This window comes from Dipodomys ordii, unplaced genomic scaffold, assembly GCF_000151885.1.
Source record: "Dipodomys ordii isolate 6190 unplaced genomic scaffold, Dord_2.0 Scaffold13, whole genome shotgun sequence".
NCBI classification, from domain to species: domain Eukaryota; kingdom Metazoa; phylum Chordata; class Mammalia; order Rodentia; family Heteromyidae; genus Dipodomys; species Dipodomys ordii.
In genome coordinates this window covers 24,154,841-24,176,010 of record NW_012267229.1, presented here as the reverse complement: position 1 = coordinate 24,176,010, position 21,170 = coordinate 24,154,841, and the positions used below count along the sequence as shown (strand labels likewise).

Below are 21,170 nucleotides of genomic sequence, written 5' to 3'. Positions count from 1 at the left end.
CCGGCCCCCGCCCCGACGCCCACCCGCGCCCCGCAGGACGGCGCGCCGGGCACCGCACGCGTGAAGCGAGGCTGGGTGTGGAACCAGTTCTTCGTGGTGGAAGAGTACACGGGCACGGAGCCCCTCTACGTGGGCAAGGTAACGCGGGCCCGGCCCTCCTTGGCCATTCTAGTCTAATTTGGTTTTGGTTGGTGGTGGGGCTTGAACTCTGGGCCTGGGCGCTGTCCCTCAGCTCTTCAGCTCAAGGCGAGCACTCTACCACTTGAGCCACGGCGCAACTTCCGGTTTTCTGTGGTTTATTGGAGATAATAGTCTCCCGGAGTTTCCTGCCCCGGCTGGCTTTGAACCTTGATCCTCAGACCTCAGCCTCCTGAGTAGCCAGGATGACAGGCTTGAGCCACTGGCACCCAGCCCTTTTTAATCTTTAATTGTGCCCTAGGATGCAGTTGTGCCCAAGTTTGTAGTCCTGTCCCAACATGGTAGCTGCCCACAAGGCCCTGGGCTGAGCCAGGCTCCTCCTGAGATCAACTGGGGGCTCCCTCCCTCTGCCTTCCTGTCCCACTGATGCCCTTGTGCCAGGCCATGCCCCCCCTCCGCCCACCCTGCCCCCCTCCTCCGGACCCGCTCCTTCCTGCTTCTGCACACCAGACCCCTTCCACTCAAACTAGGCCTCAGCTCCAATACCACTCCCTCAGAGAAGCCCCAGGCCCAGGTAGATGGCCCCCCATCCTTCACCTGTCCCCTGAGGCCCCTGGTTCCGTCCCCACCCCCTTGGCTTTAATTATGCATGGCTGGGTTTGGCTATGTGCGTCCTGTGAGTCTTGTCTGCCTGGCTGGGCTTGTTCTGCTGTTATAACCCTCAGAAACAGTTCACGTATTGTCCACTGAAAGAAGGAAGGAGTGAATGAAAGCCAGCTCTCCAAACTCTCTGAGAAAATGCTGGGTGATCAGGCTGGAGATCTGAGCTCTGAGAGTACAAAGAACTGAGGCTGAGAAGAACGTCATTCATTCATTCATTCGATTCCTGTCCCTAGCAGGGTGCCCCAGCCTCTGTCATTTGGGGGTCCCCAGAATGACAGAGATGTTGGTATAGAATTAAAGCCTACACATATAAGCACCCAGAACTTCACAGGCACTGAGGAAGGTGCTATTGGCTGGCTTTCTTAGAGAAGAAAACACCTGAAACAGGGTTTGAGGTATGAGTAGGAGTTCATCCAGCTAATGGAGAAGAGGGCAAGGACTTGGAGACCTGCCTCATGAAGGGATTTATCAGCAGTGGAGTGCTTGTGGGATGAAAGTGGGTGGTCTCTGATTTGCAATAAGGCCAATCAGCTTTGCAGGATGTTTTGATTGGCAGTTGGGAAGCCAGCTCCAGAACTCCCTGTGTGCTGAAATGAGTTTAAGAATCCAGGGCTGATGGCCGAGTGGTTCAGAGGCTCGGGGACCAGGCTTTCACAGGAGAAAGGTCTGGACGTAAACCTTAAGGTTTGCTTATAGGAAATGCAGCTTTCCTGTGGTCTAGACATGGCGATCTGAGCAATCTGTAGATCTGACAGAGGGAGCTCAGGAGGGCTTAGGGCCTCTGCCCAGGATTGGCCAGCAATCTAGTGGCAGGTCAGGGGCTGCAGGCTCCAGGCCAGGGGCCGGGGAATGGGGGGACGGGGTGAGGAAGGAGGGAGGTGAGCCCATGGAAAGTAGCTCAGCACGCAGGCGCACTGGAGCAGGACATGGAGTCTGAGGCCGGTCCTGCTACCCGGTTCCCATGCTCGGCCTTCATCAACTTCCTCTGTCTCCCCGTCTCTAACCACGGGTTTCAAGAGCCCCCTTCCCGAGGTTGCAGAGGGTTAAAGGAAACAGAGCATCCCGAGCGAGCGGCTGGCCTGCACCTTGTTTGTTCAAGGTTTGTTTTTATGGTTCCCCGATGAAGTACTTAATCCTCCATCTGTGAGGGGCAGAGGTCCGTGCTCCCCCCTGTGGATGAGGAGGCCCAGGTGGGAGTGGATTGGGGATTTGGGGGCCCCTGGTGAGAAAGGGGTGCAAGCCTGGTGGACCTGGCTGAGGTCTCACAGCATGAGGAAAAGTGAGGGTCCAGGGGAACCCCAGGGATACTGAGAGGGCCTCTGACCTCAGGTCAAAGCTGCCCCCAACAATCCCAGAGAAAGGCACAAAAGCAGCCCATGATTTGCCCCCTGCATCTGCACACCCCAGCCTGGCTCATCTCCACAGCAGTGGGCAGGCCCACACTGAGGCTTGGTTGGAAGTGGAGGGCCCACTAAGTCCTGCCTTGGTCTGTAGGGGAAACTGAGGCCTGGGGGGAAAGTTTGTGCCAAAGCCAAATGGCTTACATGCAATAGCATCAACCAAGAACAGCAGTGCCTTGCCAGGCACAGGTGGCTCACATCGGGCCTTCTAGATACTCAGGAGGCTGAGATGTGAGGATCGTGGTTGGAAGCCAGACTGGACAGGAAAGTCTGTGAGACTTTGGAGCTGTGGCTCAAGTGGTAGAGTGACAGCCTTGAGCCAAAAAGCTCAGGAGTAATACCTGGGCCCTGAATTCAAGCCCCAGTCCTGACACCCACATACAGAGAACACAGTGTCCAGACGCTAACTCTCTGTCCACTTCAAGTCAAGAATCCCAGGGCACTGGGTGGGCCCTGGGGCCTCTCCCTCCTCCCTGTGGCCTCTTGAAGCCGCTGGCAACATCTGGGTACTTTATGGTTTCTGGACATCTTCCTCCATCCCTGTCTCCCTCCCCTGCTCCCCCTTCTCCCTCCTGCTCCCCGTCCTCCAGGCCCCCTACAAGAAAGCAGGGTTTGCAGGGAGGGGGAAGTCCCTGTCTTTTTGCCAACATCTGCCCGACGCCGTTTTTCCTCCCTCCCTCCTTTCCTCTCCATTTTGCAGTACTGGGGTTGGAGTCAAGGCTTCATCCTTGCTAGGCAGGCATTCTGCGGCTTGAGCCATACCCGCAGCAATTTTTTCCTTTTTAGGTTATTGTTCAGATAGGATGCTTTTTATTGTTGTTGTTCAGACCTGGAACTTCTTACTGTGTCTCCTTGGTAGCTGGGATGACAGGTGTTTTCCCCCAGACTCAACTTAGTTGCTGAAATGGAGTCTTACTAATGTTTGGCCTAGGCTAGCCTCAAACCACGATCCTCCCATTTCTGCTTCCCAAGTATTAGCCGTGATTACAGGTGTGTGTGGCACTGCACTCCACTCCCCAAGCACACTTCCTCCTGAAGGGGTCGTGTGTGTGTGTGGTTCGGCGGATGTCCAGGGCCTGCCCACTCTGCTCATAACCCGTCTGCCTGGCCACATCTCTCATCTCTCTGTGCCTCAGTTTTCTTGTCTGTGGAGTGGGGTATTGCTAAGACCTGCTCAAACGACTGTGGTGAGTTTCCCCAAGTCAGAACCTAGCAGAGCCCCGTGGCTTGTTCTGTGCTAGGCACGTGTCCACAATTGGACACCCTGGTGTGCACACTGCACCCACACACTCTAGGAAGCCTGCCCTGGGGCCCCAAAGCCTTCTTGGCACCCCAGAATTTCACTACTAATTTGAGAGACACTGTCATCACCTTCAACATGTGAGCCCGGGCTTTTTTTTTTTTTTTTTAAGCACGTTTCCCTTGTCCATCGAGCCACCCATATAGGAGTTCATGTGTGTGCACATGTGTGCGTGCATGCGTGCATACACACACTCATACTGTGCTTCTTGCTCTTCAAGGAGAGAGGACTTCTCCGTGGTTTCAGTGCATCCGTGGCTTCCTGGTCCCCGCTCCAGGGAGCTGCTCTGAGCATCCGTCCTTGTCGGATTGCAAAGGTAGCTTAGCAACAGCACCAGGCTGAGTGAACCCCGGGCGCCCACCGTAACCTACTTCACAGGGCCTCCCTCTCCATCACTCACGCAGGGCTCCTGCTGGCGCCCGCAGGAAGCTGGGTGGCGGTCGCCCGGCCCCCATGGCTCACACCCCCGGGCCTTCCCCCCCCCCCCGCCATGGACCTTCCAACGGCAACCCCAGCACCTCCAAAGATCCGGGTGCTTGGACTAATCCCTTTTCCGAACTGTAATTTCCCCCGAGGCTTTTGGAAAGCTGGATGTGGATTTTGTAGGATTTTTAAAGAAAAAAAAATTAAAGATAGAATTATAGGGTCAGCACTTAGGACCAACTTCTGTGGGCGGTGAGCTCTATTTTAGATCTACGGCAGGATTAGAGTGGGGAGGAGCGCAGATTTAATTAAGTTGCTAATATTTAAAGGAAATTGATGAACTCCTGGTTTACGAGGAACGTGGGGCATGAGCAGACCTCGTGCCTTCTGGGGGAGGCTTTTTTGGAAAAAAATTATTATTATTTGATTTGCTTTCTGTTGAAGTCCCAGACTCGTTTTGCTTTCCATTGAAGTCCCAGACTCGTTTTATTTGCGTAGCCTCGCTGTCCGTTTAATTGTCTTTAATAAGGAAAACGTACCTCTGCTCGCATTTAATTTTGATTTAATTAGGAGGAAGTAATTAATGGCCTTGTAAATCCCACTTTTCAGCCCCCTGGGAAGGGAAGCCATTACTTTGGTGTTTTCCTGTTGTTTATGACCGAGGCCCTTGGCAGGTGGGGGAGAGGTGGAGGGAGGATAGGCATACTAGATGCCATGCTAAGAACCAGGCTATGTCTCCCCAGCCTCTGGGTGTCCTTCTCAGCTGTGTGACTTTGGGTAGGATGTGGGCCCTCTCTGGGCCTCTGGAAGTCAGTTGCAGGATCAATACAAGACATCCAGAGATAAATGGTACAGAGTGTAGAACTTTCCTGAACATTACAGGTACTCAGTAACCATCCTCCCCATTCAGCTCACGTGCCTGGGGACAGAGCCCAGACCAGCTTCTCGAAATCCCAGGAGGGTGCTGTGGTGTTCGTGCTCATTTATTCAGCGTTTGCTGCCAGGCTTGGGCTGGGTGCTGCAGGGGTAGGCACCGACAGCCATCTGCTCTGCACGCGAGGAACGTGCAACCTCATGCTGTGTGCACACCCGTGCATGCACACACACAATGCACTCACACATATGCATGTTCTCACACCTATGTATACACAGCCATAACCAATTGGCTATGCATAATTCATGCATGTGTGTACATGCAAACATGTGTGTACAAATGTACACACACACGCTCTCACAGATCCACACATACGCATGTGCGCCTGCATATGCAACGCATTTACACATACGCTCACACCCATGCACACAGGTTCACACTGCAATACACATTTGCACGTGTGTCCGCATGGCATGTGCGCACACGCACATGCCCATGCATGACGCAAGCACATGCTCAGCTTTCCCACACCTGTGTTTTCCCTGTGGCTGCCATCAGGGTACCTGGCATGTGCCGGGCACTAGGTGCTCAGCAGAATTGGTCTTAACAGCCCACGGTGGCGTGTGACAGCCGGGGACAGAGGTGTGCCACCATGAGGTGCTCAGGGGGTGTGGAGAGAGGTGCGTGTGCTGGGCAGGGCCCGGGGCTGGTGGGAGGCACTGGCGGAGGCCCCCGCTCAGCAAGCCAGGGCTGCGTCTGGTCCTGTGCAGGGAGTTGGGGTGCGGCTGTAATCCCTTCTGAGGCCAGGGAGGGAAAGGGGGGTGCGCGCCTACGTGTGCCAGGAGCCCCCATACATCTCAGGATCTTTGCAGCCCGTGGGGAAGTGATGCCGGCCCCCTTTACACATGGGGAAAGCAAGGCTTAGATGGAGGAAGCTGCTTGTCCAGGCCGTGCAACAGGTCCCTGGCAGAGCCAATGCTGGCGGCAGCGACTCTGGACTTCAAGGCCACTCTGCCTCTTGATTTGTGACTTGAGGTCCCTTTCCCAATGACGACATGGAAGCTCAGCAAGAAGAGGCCACTGATGGCCGTGGCCCATCGGGGTCAGGGCAAGACTGGTGTCAAGGTGGCCACTCGGCAGCCTTGTGGCTCAGCAGCGAGCTGCAGCCCTTCCTTCCCGCTTCCCTCCCTCATCCTCTGCTGTGGACGTGGTACTCAGACGGAGCTGATGCCCAGGGACCTCCCTCCCCCCCACCGCCACCCGGGCCCATCAGGCTCTTCCCCTGCAAGTTCAGATCCATTTTCATACTCCACCAAGTCAGGCCAGAATTCTTGCCGACAGTCTGTGGCACGTCTGACCCTCAGCTGTTGCTCAGCTTACAGCTGAGAAATGATCTAGCGAGTACAGGGCCAAGCGCCCTCTCCGCTCAGGAGCAGAGCCGGGCCCCGCTCAGATCCACAGTGCTGAGCTCTGCTTCCCCCACCCAGGCCGCTCGGCCCTGCGTGACTCTACAGTCCCCAGGGAGCAGCCCCTGGGACCCCAGCGTGAGCTCCCCGAGCATCATGCTTCACAGAACATCCATGACATCATCCCTGTTCCTCTTCCCTCCTTTCCACTCCTCCCCAAGAAGTAAGTCCCGCCTGCCCAAGAGCTGAGTGAAAATGTCCAGGGCTGCAGGGCAGGCATGGAGACCCAGGTGACTGAGAGGGTCCTGGGTGGCAGAGCGCTCAGCACTCAGTAACTCCTTACCTGTGGTCAGGTCATGCACGATCTGATTCCTTGTGTGAGAAAACCAGGCTCAGAGGCAGACTATGGACAATCGGTGAGCACTGGAGTTTGAAGTTTAGCAGGGCTGTACCATGCAGCAAATGGTTTGCCCTCTCTGTGCATTGTGTTTCACATCAGAAATGTAGTAGCGTGTTTCCTGGGCAGGGTGCGTGGCCAGTGAGAACACAGCGGTGCCCCCCCCCGCATCTGTCCCCACCACATGGTGTGCCACTTAGCTCAGTAGGCAACAGGTCTGTGGGTGGAGCAGAACCCTCCCCCCATCTCCCCATCCCCCACCCCCTGCCAAAGGAGGACTGAGAGCAGAAACTGTGAGAAGGAGAGACAGATCTCATCCTCGCCACCGCCGATGATTCAGGGCCGACGTCCTGAGATAATTTTATTGGGGGCATTAAACTGAGTTATGAGGTTTTTACAGTCCAGCCACTTATGAGAAATCTATTAACAGTAACTGGACAGGAAGAAGGCTTCTCAGTAGAGCTCGGGACGGGCATTAATTGGGGCAATCTATAACAGGACGGGGACCCGGAAAGCTTCCACCCGACGCCTCCATTTACTCCCCGCGATTTCTGCTGAGAATCAGCAGACTCGCCAAAAAGGAGAGAGATGCCCATTAATCGGCTAATGAAATATGAAAATGTTTATGAGCCATTCAATCTTCCAAATGGCACTTCTATAATCCACCTTTCAGACACCAAGTTCCACCAGTAGAATTTACGCCCCGGTTCCTCCCTCGTGGCAGGGGGCAGGCTCTCCTCCCCCATCCCCAGCTCCCTGGCACCTGTTGTACTTGGGGTGTATGTGGGGGGGATTGGGTTCATGACAAAGGGGACCCCAAAATGGGTCTTAGAGATGGTCTCCTTAATGCCCATCTCCACAGAAACACAGAGGGCAACAGGACATTCACTGATACATATTTTTTCTGCTGATTGTGGGGCTTGAATTCAGGGCCTGGGTACTGTCCCTGAGCTCCTTTTGCTCAAGGCTGGCACTCTACCACTTTGAGCCACAAGGCTACTTCCAGTTTTCTGGTGGTTAATTGGAGATAAGAATCTCATGGACTCTCCTGTCCAGGCTGGCTTTGAATTTTGATGCTCAGGTACCAGTTCCTGAGTAGCTAGTATTACAGGCATGAACCACCAGTGCCAGGCTTGTTGTTGTTGTTGTTGTTTTCTGGTTTTGTTTTTGCAGACCATTTCTTGCTGGTTCCTCCCCGTCCTCCCCTACCCCTCCCCCCATCTCAGTGTAGTGAAAACAGCCTGGGGTCTAGCACCTAGCACTACCAGAGGGAAATTGCAGTTATACTGAATGACTATCTCATAAGAATAATAACAAGGGCTGGGAAGGTGGCTCAGTGGTAGAGCGTTTGCCTTGCATGCTCAAGGCCCTGGGTTCGATTCCTCAGCACCACATAAGCAAAAAAGAAAAAACTGGAAGTGGTACTGTGGCTCAGGTGGTAGAGCGCTAGCCTTGAGCTGAAGAGCTCAGGGGCAGCGCCCAGGCCCAGAGTTCAGGCCCCACGACCAGAAAAAAAAAAAAAAAAAAAAGAAGAATAACAAAGTTACTACCTATTGCACGCTTTTTATGTGTGGGACAGGGCAGGTTTTCAGCTGGCACAGATGAGTTGTATTGGTGGTGAAAGTATTTGCATAAGTCTTTGCATATTTGCATAAACAGTCCTTCTTCTTTTCTACCTCAATGCTCAGCTCCCCCCTCCCCTCCTGCAACCCAGTCCACCTTGCGCCTACCTGGCTGGGTGTTCCCTTCTGCGGGCTTTCCATGGAACACGCCCTGCCACGCTGGCTCTTGGATATTTATTGCATGTGCCATTGTGCCAGGCAGCTGCTAAGCGAGCGCCTTAGGGGCTTGTCACTCAGGAAGCCCCTTGGCTCCTCCAGGAGGACATGCTGTTATGATTGCTATGTCACACTTGAAGCCACAGGCCCAGAGAGACCTAGCAACTCGTACAAAGGCACACCGGAGGCGGATGTCCGAGCCATGGTTTAGCCAGGCTGCACCGCCTCTCCCTTTCTGTGAGCTTTAGGGCAGAGCGAGGCAGCCCAGATTCCGGAGCCAGACAGTTCCTGATGTGGTCCAGCGCGTCCTCCCACTTCATCCTTGTAGGAAAAGGAAGGCCTGTTTTAGAGTCTTGGTGTAAGGCGTATGCACGGGGCTCAGCTCAATGCCTGGTGCATGGCAGGCACGCGACAACAGCATCCCTGTCCTCCGCCATCCCTTTCCATCCTTCACCCACGCGCTGCCCCAAGTCCTGAGCCCCCTCGCGAATAGCCCTGGAGCCTAGAGCCCAGAGAGCCGCCATGAGCCAGCCGCTGGCATGGTTAGAGAGGCAGACCGGAAGCCGCTGGCATGGTTAGAGGCAGACCGGAAGCCGCTGGCATGGTTAGAGAGGCAGACCGGAAGCCGCTGGCATGGTTAGAGGCAGACCGGAAGCCGCTGGCATGGTTAGAGGCAGACCGGAAGCCGCCCCCTCACTCCTGCTGCGGCTGAGCTGGGTGTGGCCGGGACAGCAGGTGCTCTGTGCGCCTCCCGCAAGGCTGGGCGAGGTGCTGAGGTGGCGGCCAGGGGGACAGGCCCAGAGACCTTTCTAGAAGGGAGAGTGGAGCCCGGGGCTCGGCAGGCCTGGGGTCCGCCTTCGCCTCCACCGGCCAACCACCCTGCCTCCCCAGATCCACTCGGACTCCGACGAGGGTGACGGGGCCATCAAGTACACCATCTCCGGCGAGGGCGCCGGGACCATCTTCCTGATCGATGAGCTGACGGGCGACATCCACGCCATGGAGCGCCTGGACCGGGAGCAGAAAACCTTCTACACGCTGCGGGCCCAGGCTCGAGACCGCGCCACCGACCGGCTGCTGGAGCCCGAGTCGGAGTTCATCATCAAGGTGCAGGACATCAACGACAGCGAGCCGCGCTTCCTGCACGGCCCCTACATCGGCAGCGTGGCGGAGCTCTCGCCCACAGGTGGGCGGGGCCGGGGCGGGGCCGGGGTGGAGGAGGGGCGGGGCCTAGGGTGGGAAAGGCAGGGCCTGATGGTCAGGGGCGGGGCCTGATGTAGGGAAGGCGGGCCTAGAGCAGGGGCGGGTGGGAGGGGCAGGGCTTGTGGGGGAGGGGCGGGGCCTGAGGTGGAGGAGGCGGGGCCTCTTCCCTCCTCTCCCCACCGTGGGGCTGCCTAGCTCTGCTAAGAGCCTACAAGAGCCACAGAATAGGCAGATATGCTGCCCCAGGCCTGGGGAAGGGGGGAAAGTGGTGGTGGTGGTAGACCAGAACCCAGGTGTCCACTGAGGCCAGACGTAGCCCCAGCTGCACACCCCCTGACCTCAGCCAGGTCCCCACACACATGGATACCGAGGCACGCTTCTCCCGTGGTCACACACACATCTACAAGTGCACAGCCATGGAGAGACACCACCTCACACACAGACAGCCTCCAGACCAGTCACACACACACACACACACAGGTGCCACTGTGCCCCTTCTAGAAAGTTCAACCTGCCCCGGGACACACTCCCACTCAGATGCCATTCTGTCTCCAGGCACAAGGAACTAAACACCAGCCCCAGCCTCGATGGGGTCGGGCCTCACACCTGGCCACCACTTCTACCTGGATATAATAGCCACACAGGACACAGCGTCAGTGTGCCCAGCCACCTGCTTGGGCACGGGGAGAGCCCCAGGCAGACACTCCCGTGCTCAGCCTGGGCCAGCAGGCATGATCACCACGCAGACCGCTTTGCTCACTACACTCAAGGAAGCCCCATTTCTTTAAGACCCATTGCTGGGGGCCCCCAGGGAGGCCCGGAGGGACCCTGAGACCCAGACACAGAGTTGGGAGCACATCTGCGGGCATGTTATGTAACCAGCGGTGCAGCACACAGCTGTACAAGTAGAGAAGGAATCAGATGTTCCAAAACACCCATCTGCCAGAAGCCATGAGACACAGCCCACTCAGAACACGGGCACCCACAGCGCACTGAGACTAGAGGCCGTGGGACCCAGATAGCTGTCTAGACAATGGGGCCCCCTTATCCTGGGCTCCTGGGCTCTGGCAATCATGGAGTGACCAGTAAGCTGCTACCTTCTGCCCTATTGTCTGAGTTCAGGTCAGCCGAGAGCCACAAGGAACAGCAGCATAGGTCCTAGACCAGGCCCAACGCAACCTGCTGTAGCCCAGGCTCAGGGCTGCCTCTCTTGGACCTCCAGCTGTTGGGCTGCATGGTAGAGGCCAGGCAGGGTTCTGGGGGAAGGGGCCTCCAGGTCAGCTTGCCCAGGTTCCCCAATCTGATGCCTTGTAGGCAGTGTGCGTTGTGCAGTGTGATAGAGGAAAGGTGGCCAGCAGGTAGGGCTGGATGAAGGGCACCAGGAGAATGGTGCACCTGTGCATTCGGGGAACCTGTGCTGCCCACATCCGAGTATGGGTGTGCACACGCACAACTTGACGGGGGCCATTTAAGACCTGTGCATTTATTCCTGTGACATGCTGTGCGTCTGCTGGAGTGTATTTATGTATCCATTGATTTAGTGCCTGTTCGTTGAATGCCTACTATGTGCTTAGCACTGGGGCCATAGTAAGACAATCCCCCCTGAGGTTGTGAAGAATATACTCTAGCTAAGACAGGCAGACAGTGACATAATCAATGACTGTGAGGATGTGACATTAAAGCAATGCTCCCTGGAGGAGCATTTCGGGCAGAGGGAACAGTGTATGCAAAGGCCCTGGGGTTGAAGAAAAGCAGCAAGGTGATCAGATTATACCGCCATGATCAAAACCAGGGCTTTGCTTTTTTATGCTGAGCAAGCCAGAGGATTCTGTTCAGAAGCATGAGCTGATCTGGCTTAAATTTTGTTTTTTGTTTTTGTTTTTGGTCAGTCATGGAGCTTGAACTCTGGGTGTGGGCCCTGTCCCTGAGTTTTCTCACTCAAGGCTGGTGTTCTACCACGTGAGCCACAACACCTCTTCTGGTTTTCTGGTGCTTAATTGGAGATAAGAGTGTCATGGACTTTCTTGCCTGGGTTGGCTTTGAACTGCAATCCTCAAATCTCAGCCTCCTGAGTAGCTAGGATGACAGGTGTGAGCCACCAACACCTGGCTTCTGGCTTAAGTTTTGCCAGCTTCGTGCAGCTGCTCCCTGGATGTGGTCGGACAGGGCCAGGACTAGATTGTGCTTGGGGCAGTTGCCAAGATGGGCTGTGGTGGTGACTTGGAGCTCGGTGGCACCCACGGAGGTGTAGAGATGAGGTTGGCTTTGTGGCTACCATTTGAAAGCAGAGCTGAAAGTGTTTGCTAATGGGCTGGGGGTGTGAGAGAGGGGGAAAGCTCTCTAAGATGACAGTGGGGATTTGACCTACGTGAGTTCCATTTGCTGAGCAGGAGGAGCAGACGGGGAGATGAAGGGGAGGTGGGGGTGTGGTTTCAGTCCTTCCTTGCTAGTCCAGCGCAGGTCTTTGAACAGGCAGTGGCTGGGAGGGCAGGGTCGGTGGGGAGGTCTGGGCGGCTGAGATCAATTTGGACGTTGTCAGCAGCCAGGGCACCTGGAACTGAAGAGCGAACCCAGCAAGAATGCAGAAATTGATTGTGCAAATGGAGGAATGGGCTCAGAGAGGCAGGCCCCACGTCAAAGGTCACACAGGAAGCCAGAGGCGGCCCACGTTCCCCCAGCCCAGCCCTGCAGCCCCGCTCCTCACTTAAACTCTGCCCTAAGAAGACCTGGTCTTGTCTGCCTTTGCTTCAAACCGACCACCAGGAAGGTGGTGAGTGCGGTCACTAAAGGGGAAATGGAGTTCATATCTGAAAGGATCAAGGGAAGCAGGCAGCAAGCAGGCAAGAGGAACCCAGGCCAACTTGTCTTTTTTTATTTTATTTTATTTTTGCTGGTCCTAGGGCTTGAACTCAGGGCCTAGGCTCTGTCCCTGAGATTCTTTTTGCTCAAGGCTAGTGCTCTACCACTTAAGTCACAGCACTGCCTTTTTCTGAGTCGTTTGTGGGAGATCTGAGTCTCACAGACTTTGCTGCCTGGGCTGGCTTCAAGCCACGATCCTCAGATCTCAGCCTCCTCAGTAGCTAGGAATAGCTAGAACTACAGGCATGAGCCAACAGCACCCAGCTCCAACTTGGCTTTTGAAAGCTGCTGCTCACCTTTGGAGCTGGGAGGGAGTCCGTGATACCAGATACCGCTGGTGGTGGCTGATGCCTGTAATTGTAGCTACTCAGGAAGCTGTGAGCCGAAGATCACAGTTCATAGCCAGCATGGGCAGGGAAATCCGTGAGACCCTTATCTCCAATTAACCACCAAAAAGATGGAAGTAGAGCTGTGGTTTATGTGGTAGAACACCAGCCTTGGGTGAAAAAACTCAGGGACAGGGCCCAGGCCCTGAGTTCAAGGCTCAGAACCGGTACCAATAGGACAAAAACTACCTCACAATGGAGAACAGGTTCCTCCCACAGCCACTGCAGTGGCCTGTCTGTCCTTTACTTCCTGTCCATCCCTACTTCTCCCTCCCTGGGGCTCCAGTGTAGGGCTGAGCAGATGGGAATACTCAGGCCAAGAGGGAGGGAAAGATGCACCCAGTCCCTGGGAAGCCTGCGAATGCTCAGCGGCTGGGCTCCCCACCCCCGCCCATGCCTGTCCCCCCTTCCTTCCCCCCGGATTGTTAGAGGTACAAGGATCCTTAAATTTCACAGATAGGGACACTGGGTCCAGGAGGGGCCGGGCTCATCCAAGGTCACACGGATGGTGGGAAGCCCTGGCTCGAGTTCCAGCCGCACCTCCCTCTCCCAGCCCGCCAGCTCCCACATCACACTTAGAAGAAAGGAAGGCCGGGTGACTCAATTTGGACAAGCCGGGAGAACCCAAGAGGGAGAGGGAAGAGGCAGAAATTAAATTAGTTTATTTCATTTGAGCAACTTTTTTGAAAGGGAAGCAGATCTGACAGCCGGGCGCACGCAGGAACTCCGGGATGCTTTGAAAATCAGTCACAATTACTGAGCCTCCTGATCCGGGCTGGGCAGGGCGGTGCGGACAAGCGGCAGTGGGGCCCAGCGGCCGGCAGATCAGAGGGAGCCGGGGCGCGGCTTGGGACATGAAAGGCAGCCGTGCGCAAATTAAACCACTCAGAGCTTAAAAGGCGAAGGAAGTGGGGGGGGGCTAGCTTCTAAGGAGGGGGCCCGGCCTCCCCGTGCCCACACAACCTTGGGCCTGGCCCTGCCCTCCTTGTGAGAATGGAGGGGGTTCATTCAGGCCACAGATACTTATTGAGTGACCACTCTATGCCCCATGCCATTCCAGCCACCAGGCATCCTTAGGAAGCCCCTCTATGACGACAGGGAGGAAATGAATGAGCAGATGGATGGCGTCCTGTGGTGTGAAAGCTACGAACTCCTGGCCACGCTGCCTACTGTGGGTCTCACTTGGAGAACTATAGAGCCAGAAAGAGAATGTTCCAGGCACAAGAAACTGCAAGTGCAAAGGCCCTGAGGTGCAGTGGGCTTGTCACATTTGTGGGCTAGCCAGGAGGTCACTGTGAAGAGGCGTGAATGGAGGGGGAAGAGTATCTGAACACCTAAGAAGACAGACCAGCAGCCAGGAGGGGTGGCTCAGGCCTGTAATCTTAGCTACATGGGAGGCAGAGATCCATGGGAGGCCATAAAAGTTTGAGAGACTATCTCAACCAATGACAAAGGAAAGCACAAATAGGAGGATCACAGTATCCAAGCTGGCCTGGGTTTAGAGAGAGAGATAACAACCAATGCAAAATGTCTGGCAGAATGACTCAAGGAGTAGAGTGCCAGACGAGCAAGCATGAAGCCCTGAGTTCAAACCCAAGTACTGTGCGGAAGGGAGGGAGGGGGGAAGAAAGGAGGGGGGAAGAGAGAGGGAAAGAAGGGAAGGGAAAGGAACGGAGAGAGGGAGGGAGAGAGGGAAGGAGGGAGAGATGGAGGGAGGGTAAAAAGGAGGGAGGGAAGGAAGGAAAGGAAGGAAGGAAGAGTAGCGAGGGAGAGATGAAGGAAGGGAAGGACAGAGAGGAAGGGAGGGAGGGAGGAAGAACAGGAAGAAGGGGAGGGAAAGAGAGGAAGGGGAGGGAGGGAGAGGAAGGAAGGCAGGGAAGGAAGGAAGGCCGGTTAGTTCAAGAATCCCACAGGCTGTGGCAGCCCTGGAGGATTGTGTTGTAATCTGGGCGAGACAGGGTCTAAAGAGATGCCCTGGCTGCCGGTGGGCGATGCTGGCTGCCCATGCGATAGGCGATGGCGCTGGGCAAGGTGGGAAGGAGGGGGAGGAGTGAGGAGGAGACGGGTAGTGGTGCAGAATGAAGGCCACTGGTGAAGGCGGGCAGCTGGCATCCAGCTGTTGATTGGGGTCCGGGAGGGCCTGGGATGCAGGAGTGCTGGCCCAGGAGACCAGAGAACTGGAAGGAATGATGCCACCACGATGGAGGCAGAAAGCTCCATGAAGACCACATTCCTTGAAGACAAAGAAAGAACAAGTAGCCCCCTGGGTGTGTTAGGTTGGATGCACCTACTGGGAACTGTGGGGAGAGACGGGGCTAGAGACCCGTTTCTGGAGAGAGAGGTTAGAGCTGGAGCCAGCGGAGGAGAGCTGGCCTGGACCACCATTCAGAGGCGTCATGACCTGGGCGGTGGACAGCGCGTTCCTCCTGCAGTGTGCTCCCATAGCCGTTGGGATCTCCCCACTTACTGATGCCAGCTGTGTACAAGCCCCTGTTCTCGGGCCTATTGAGGATACAGGAATGAGAGATTTAATTCAGTACACATTTATTAGCTGCTCCTTTATCCTAGGCACTGCCAAGGATTTAAAGATAAGTAATTGAATGGAATCCACCCATGTTTATTAGCACCCATGGTGTACAAGGCCTCCCGTGTACTGGGCTCTGTAGGGCTTACAGGGATGAGTCCCCTAGCTCCACCCCCAATGGCCTTGGTGTAGAGACCCATTGAAGTAGAAAACTTAGAGTAGCTGGTTCTGAGTCAGTGAACGCTGCTGCCCTGTGCGAGGTCTGGAGGGGAAGCAGGGCACTACCCCCATCCCAGAGGGCAGGAGTCACTTCCATCTGTGCCAGTGGCTGTAGAGCTGTATGGTGGAATGGAAAGTGGCACTCAGGCTCAGCTGAAAGGGGTGCCATGATGGATTAATGATGTCTGTTTGGAGCGAAAGAGGGAGAATGTGGTGGCAATGAGGCCCCTAGGACTGGCATTGCTGGACCGTGGGATTGGGGCTCCATGGACTGTGGAAATGGACAGGGACTTGTGCCGCCGCCACCGCCACACGCTCGTGGGTCCCATTCCTTTGTGAGCAGCGTCTTTAATGGATGGGAAAAGCCTGTTTTGTAGTACAGCTTGGGACATTCACTAAATAATAGCTATCAGCCAACACTGCTTTCATAGAGCGATTTCCCTTTATCCCCGCAGTCCTGGGGAATGAGCAGGGCAGGTATTACTGTCCTCATTTTGCAGAGAAGGAAATAAATGCAATGAGAGGTAGAGAGGCTTGCCTGAAACACCACATTGAAAGCAGGAGAACCAGAACCAACCCAGGAGCTGGGGACTGGAGCCCCAGGGATGGGGCTCAGCCTCCAGGTGTCCTTTTGGGGAGACAAATCCTTGCTCAGGACTTTCCAGCTGCGAACTCCCTTTCCCAGCCCTGAGCACCCTTGGCCTCCCAAGGGACTCCCCTGGGCTAACTGCAGACACCCCCGTTTTATAGCTAAAGAAACTGAGGCACAGGAGGGGAAGGTGAATGAAAAAAAATGGCAAAGCAGGCTGTCTGAGTTCTGAGTTCAGGACCTGGGGAGGGAGGGGAGATGGCAGAGAGGAAAGGAGAAGGTGGCAGAAGGCAGGGTGTGTCCCATGGGTGCCGTTCGGGAGAGAGCGGCAGCCGCGTGGGAGATTGTCCCGTCAGCAGCCAGAGAGAGTGTGGCTGAGCAGCCCGCAGGCCCAAGCCAGGAATCAATCGCTGGCCTCTGCAGAGACAACTTCTAAAGATGTTTTTAATTAAAGTCCAGGAAGATCTATATGTGCAATATCTCCTTGCCTAGCAACAGCACTGGCTCTCACTCCCCCGGCCGGGGAGGGATAAATGGGACAGGAGTTTCTGGTGGGGGGGTGGTGAGCAGAGGCCCTGGCCTTAGGGACAGGGAGGAACATGCCCACTCCTCCCCCTCCCCATCAACAAAACCATTCACCGCCGTGAGCGCCATCTCGGTGCCAGGCCCTGTGCCCACGCGGCACCGGGGTGCAGAGCCACCTTCTTGTCCTTGGGGTGCGTAGCAGGCATTCTGTGGTTGCTGGGTAAGTGATGAGCTAAGTTATAAGCAACAAGGTTTACTTTCTGTCACCAACAGAAGGGGGCTCTGCAGGTACTTAGAAGGTTGCTGTCCCAAGCAAGCAAGGCCACTAGACTAAATCCCAGGGGGCCGTGGAAGTGAGGAGCGGGCAGAGCCGGCAGGCTGCACATGGGATGCTAGAAGAGTTGGGGTGTCACCTTTCTGCTCCGCATCTCTACTCCCACTGTCCCCTCCTACTTCAGACATGATGTCTCTGTTCATCTTCTCCGAGTCAGTGACTCCACTTCCCCCCTTTCCTCTCCCACATTCTACCCCTAGGCTGCTCTGCTCTGCTTTCCCACCTCGCCCCTCTGTGTCACAGCCTCTGTCACCTGTCTCTGGCCCTGCCACCTCCTGGCAGGCACATCCAGCATCCCCTGTGGGTCATCCATCTACATTGGGCCCCCCTACCTGGCAGGGCAGCCAGAAGCGAGGTCAAGCCCAGCCCAGCAGCCATATTATAAGTGATGATTGAAGAGGAAGCTGAGGGGAGGGAGGGAGGAGGAGGAGTCTGAGAAAGGGGGGTGTTTCCTGTGTTTTCTGAGCATTCCCAGGGATGGAGCCACTCGACAAGTGGTTTTTAATTTTTAATGGAAAGCACTCTGTGCAGCGCCAGCAGCAGCAGGGGGCGGGACTCATTTTTTTATTTTTATAAATGTTTGAGAAGCTAAATGTGAGTCGAGGGTATCCCCGAACGCAGCAGGGCAGCCAGGAGGTAGGGAAGAAGCAGGATGATAATAATTACCAGCATCTTCATAATAAGGACCCTTGATCACCTCGGAGGAAGGCTGTGTTCTTTTCCGATGGGTTTCATCCCTTTCCTCTCATTCGGGGGTCTTCCACATCTTGGGGAGCAGAGGAGATAAAGCGTTATCTCCGTTTACCAGAAGAATAGACCAAACCCCGTCTGCTGGGGGTGTTCCTGCAGCCAGCACAGGCTGGAATGAGAGTCTGTCACCATCACCACCATCATCGTCGTCGTCATCATCATCATCATCATGGAGCTGAAGGCAGACCCACCTGTGGTCTCAGGTGTACCTGGCAAAGAACCGGTGTTTGGAGACAAGCCAGGACACCGGGTCCAGTTCTGCTCCAGGTTAAGGTGTGTCAGAGCTGGGCATATCCACGGGAGATGAGGGGAGTAGAGGAGCCCGCTGCCTTCCTGGTGCCCAGGGGAATGCAGGCCAAGGATGCACCCCAAGAGCCTCCTGAGTATATAGAGAAGGGGAGCAGTAAACCCCCCTGGATATCCACCACACACCCAAGGGCCCAGGACTTGCTCTTGGTTTTGGTGGGACTAGAGTTGAATTCCAATTTTTGCACTTACTAGACAGGCGCTCTACCACTTGAACCATGCCTCCAGCCATCAACTGCCTCCTAAACTGGGTAATCCTCATAGTGTCTCAGAGACTCATAGTGGGCCACTCAAATACTCCTTCCTGAAGGCCAGACAGGTGGGGAGACTTCACTGATGGTGCAGGGTGAGGATGGATGTGGTAGGACTTTGTCCTTTTCTTTTCTTTTTTCTTTTTGTAGTACAGTCAGTGATGTTGGAACTGAGGGTCCTAAGCTTGCTAGACAGATGCTCTGCCATTTCACCCATCCCTCCCCCCCCCGCCGTTTTATTTCAGTCATTTTTAGATAGAGTCTCAAGTTTTTGCCTAGACTGGGCTTCAGATCACAGTCCTCCTATTTGTGCCTCCTACGTAGCTGGGATTGCAGCTGGCTTTAGGACTAGGGTCTTGGAAGTGGGAGGGACATCTCCTCTAGGAGACTGCCGGAAGGAGCTCTGGAGTCCAGGTGGCATGCGGTGTACTTACTGTCGTCTCCTGGTGTGACCTCAGGTCAGAATCTTTCCCTACTTTTTCCTGATGATGTGACTTTGGAAAGTCCTTGAGCAACCCCCACCCCCACCCTGCCCCACAACTCAGTTTCCTCGTCCATTTCCCAGGGGGCCAGGTCCAGGCATGTGTTGCTAGCCCGGAAGACGTGCCAGACTCACTGGAGCTTAAATAAGCTCCCTTGCCTGGGCTCCATCCCATGGGTCCTGTTTAATTGGCCTGGGACGGGGCTCAGCAGCTGTTTCATTTTAAAGCTCCCAGGAGACCCATGCACAGGACCAGGTGGAGCAGCACTGGTTTTCCTGCTCTCCCAGGAGCGGCCTTTGCAAATGTAATCTCCCCCAGGGAGGCCCTGGGGTCCCAGGTCCTCATAACCCAGGGTGAGGGGACCAGCACTGCCCACGCCGGTCTGGACTGCAGAAGTGCTACACAGAAGCACGGAGAACTCTACTTCTTAACCTGGGCACTTAGCCAAGGCTCTGCCCTTGATGCTGAACTCGGCCATCTATAATTTGAGTTCTCACAGGTTCCCAAGAGGGAAGTGAGGTGCAAAGATGTTCACTATTTGACCCAGCCTCTGTGTGATGGTACTGGAGTTTGAACTCCGAGGCCTTGTACTTACTAGATCGGTGCTCTCCCACTGGAGCCACATCCCCAGTCCTTTTTGCGTTAGTTATTGGTTTTGGATGGAGCCTCAGATTTATCAGCCTGGGCTGAATCTTGATTCGGCTATATTTGTGCTTCCTAAATTGCTGAGATGCCAGACATGGGCCACCACATCCAACTGTGGACGGACATGGGGTCTTGATAACCTTTGGCCTAGGCTGGTCTCAATCCTGTGGGCTTCTGCCTCTCAAGTAGCCAGGATTATAGACATGAGCCACTGTGCCCAGCCGTTAAGTAGAAATCTTATTAGGGCTTATTGCAAGCCTTTCTTGGGTAAATTCCACAAGATAATACATGTAAAGGGCTTACATCATTGTGTCTAGCACAAAGTAGTTATTCGATAAGTATAATCTGTGCTTATCATTATTATTGGACAGTAATATATAGTCATGGCTTTCAGCTTGCAAGAGTCACATATTGATTTTGAAAGTCTTGTGGGCCAGCCAATAGCACATTGGTGGCTTGAAATTGGACCATCATGAGGGTGTTTACACCAACACTGTAAAGTGTGACACCCCCCAATGTGTCAGAGTTACTATGCGGTCCAAATGGGCATGGGAGATATAGCACATCGTAACTTTGTCAACTGCTAAACCTGCCAAAGCTGACCTGAAAGGTGGCCTTAGAACCACCACAAACCTGGCACCCCTTTGTCTTCCGGTTCTGGGGAGCTGCTGCTGGCTGGAGCAGATGGGAGGGGTGTGTGGCAGGGCCACCCTACAACCCTACGCCGGCCCCACATGCGGGCATTAACTGTAATGGCTGCAATAAAGAATCCCGGATTGGGGAGATGACTCCAGCATCCCTGAGGGAGTCCCTGGGATGCAGCCAGGGAGAGAGGAGGGGGGTGGTTGGGGCTTAGCCATGTCCCAAGGGAGTCACTCAGCCCAGCACTGTGACTTGCAAATGCAGGGGAGGGAGGGAGGAAATCAGCAAGGGGGAGACGCTGGCTTCCTCATCGCAGTTACAACTGTCGCCGTTTATTCTCGGTGCCATTGTGAGCCTGACGCCTTGTGTAGTTTCTCTCGCCAAGCCCTGCGAGCGAGACACCGTGCCTTGCCGTGCCGTGACAGACAAGCACGCGCTGCCACCCGAGACAACAGCCACCTGCGCTTATTGGGTTCTTAGAGAAGGCCCGGCGCTGTCCTTGGTGCTGAATGCAGAAATCTATTTGAATTCTCCAGGCCATCTCAGGATCTCGGTAGCACTGTCACCTTCATTTCTCAAATGAAGAGGCTGAGGCACAGAGGGGCTCTGTGATGTGCCCAAGGTCAAGTCTCTAATAAGCCACAGTGTTTGTGACTCCCTACACCAGGTCACCCTCAAAGTGACTGTTGCCTGTGTGGACACTGGAACCCCCAAAGCGCTTTGTCAGCATTGGCATTGCAGACCTGGGTTCAAATCCTGCCATGTCCTCAGCTAAGTCTCTCCCTCATCTGGAATATTAGAGAAGCCACTCGGCATTCCTGAGATGTTTCTAGAGTAGAGAGGATTGTGTGTGTGTGTCTGTGTCTCTGTGTGTATGTGTTGGCCACTATCCCTTAGCTTTTTTTTTTTTTTTTTTTTCCTCTACGACTTGAACCACAGCCCACTTTTGGCTTTCTTGTTGGTTAAATGATAAGAGTCTTACACAAACGTCACTACTCAGGCTTTCTTCAAACTACGATCCTCAGATCTCAGCCTCCTGGGTAGCTAGAATTACAACTGTGACTGGAGCCTGCCTT

The 21,170-nt window shown here is 55.0% G+C and overlaps 1 protein-coding gene across 1 annotated transcript in view; it reads left to right on the top strand.

Annotated features, from left to right (window-relative positions):
* Positions 1-12: 12 nt before the first annotated feature.
* Positions 13-21,170, top strand: part of Cdh22 (cadherin 22, type 2) — a gene marked incomplete at its 5' end in the record, with an annotated part of 68,005 nt that continues 46,847 nt past the window's right edge. The window contains 2 exons of the mRNA XM_013010731.1: positions 13-138; positions 9,271-9,565. Coding sequence (XP_012866185.1) covers positions 13-138; positions 9,271-9,565 — 421 coding nt within the window. The remainder of the gene's footprint in view (positions 139-9,270; positions 9,566-21,170) is intronic.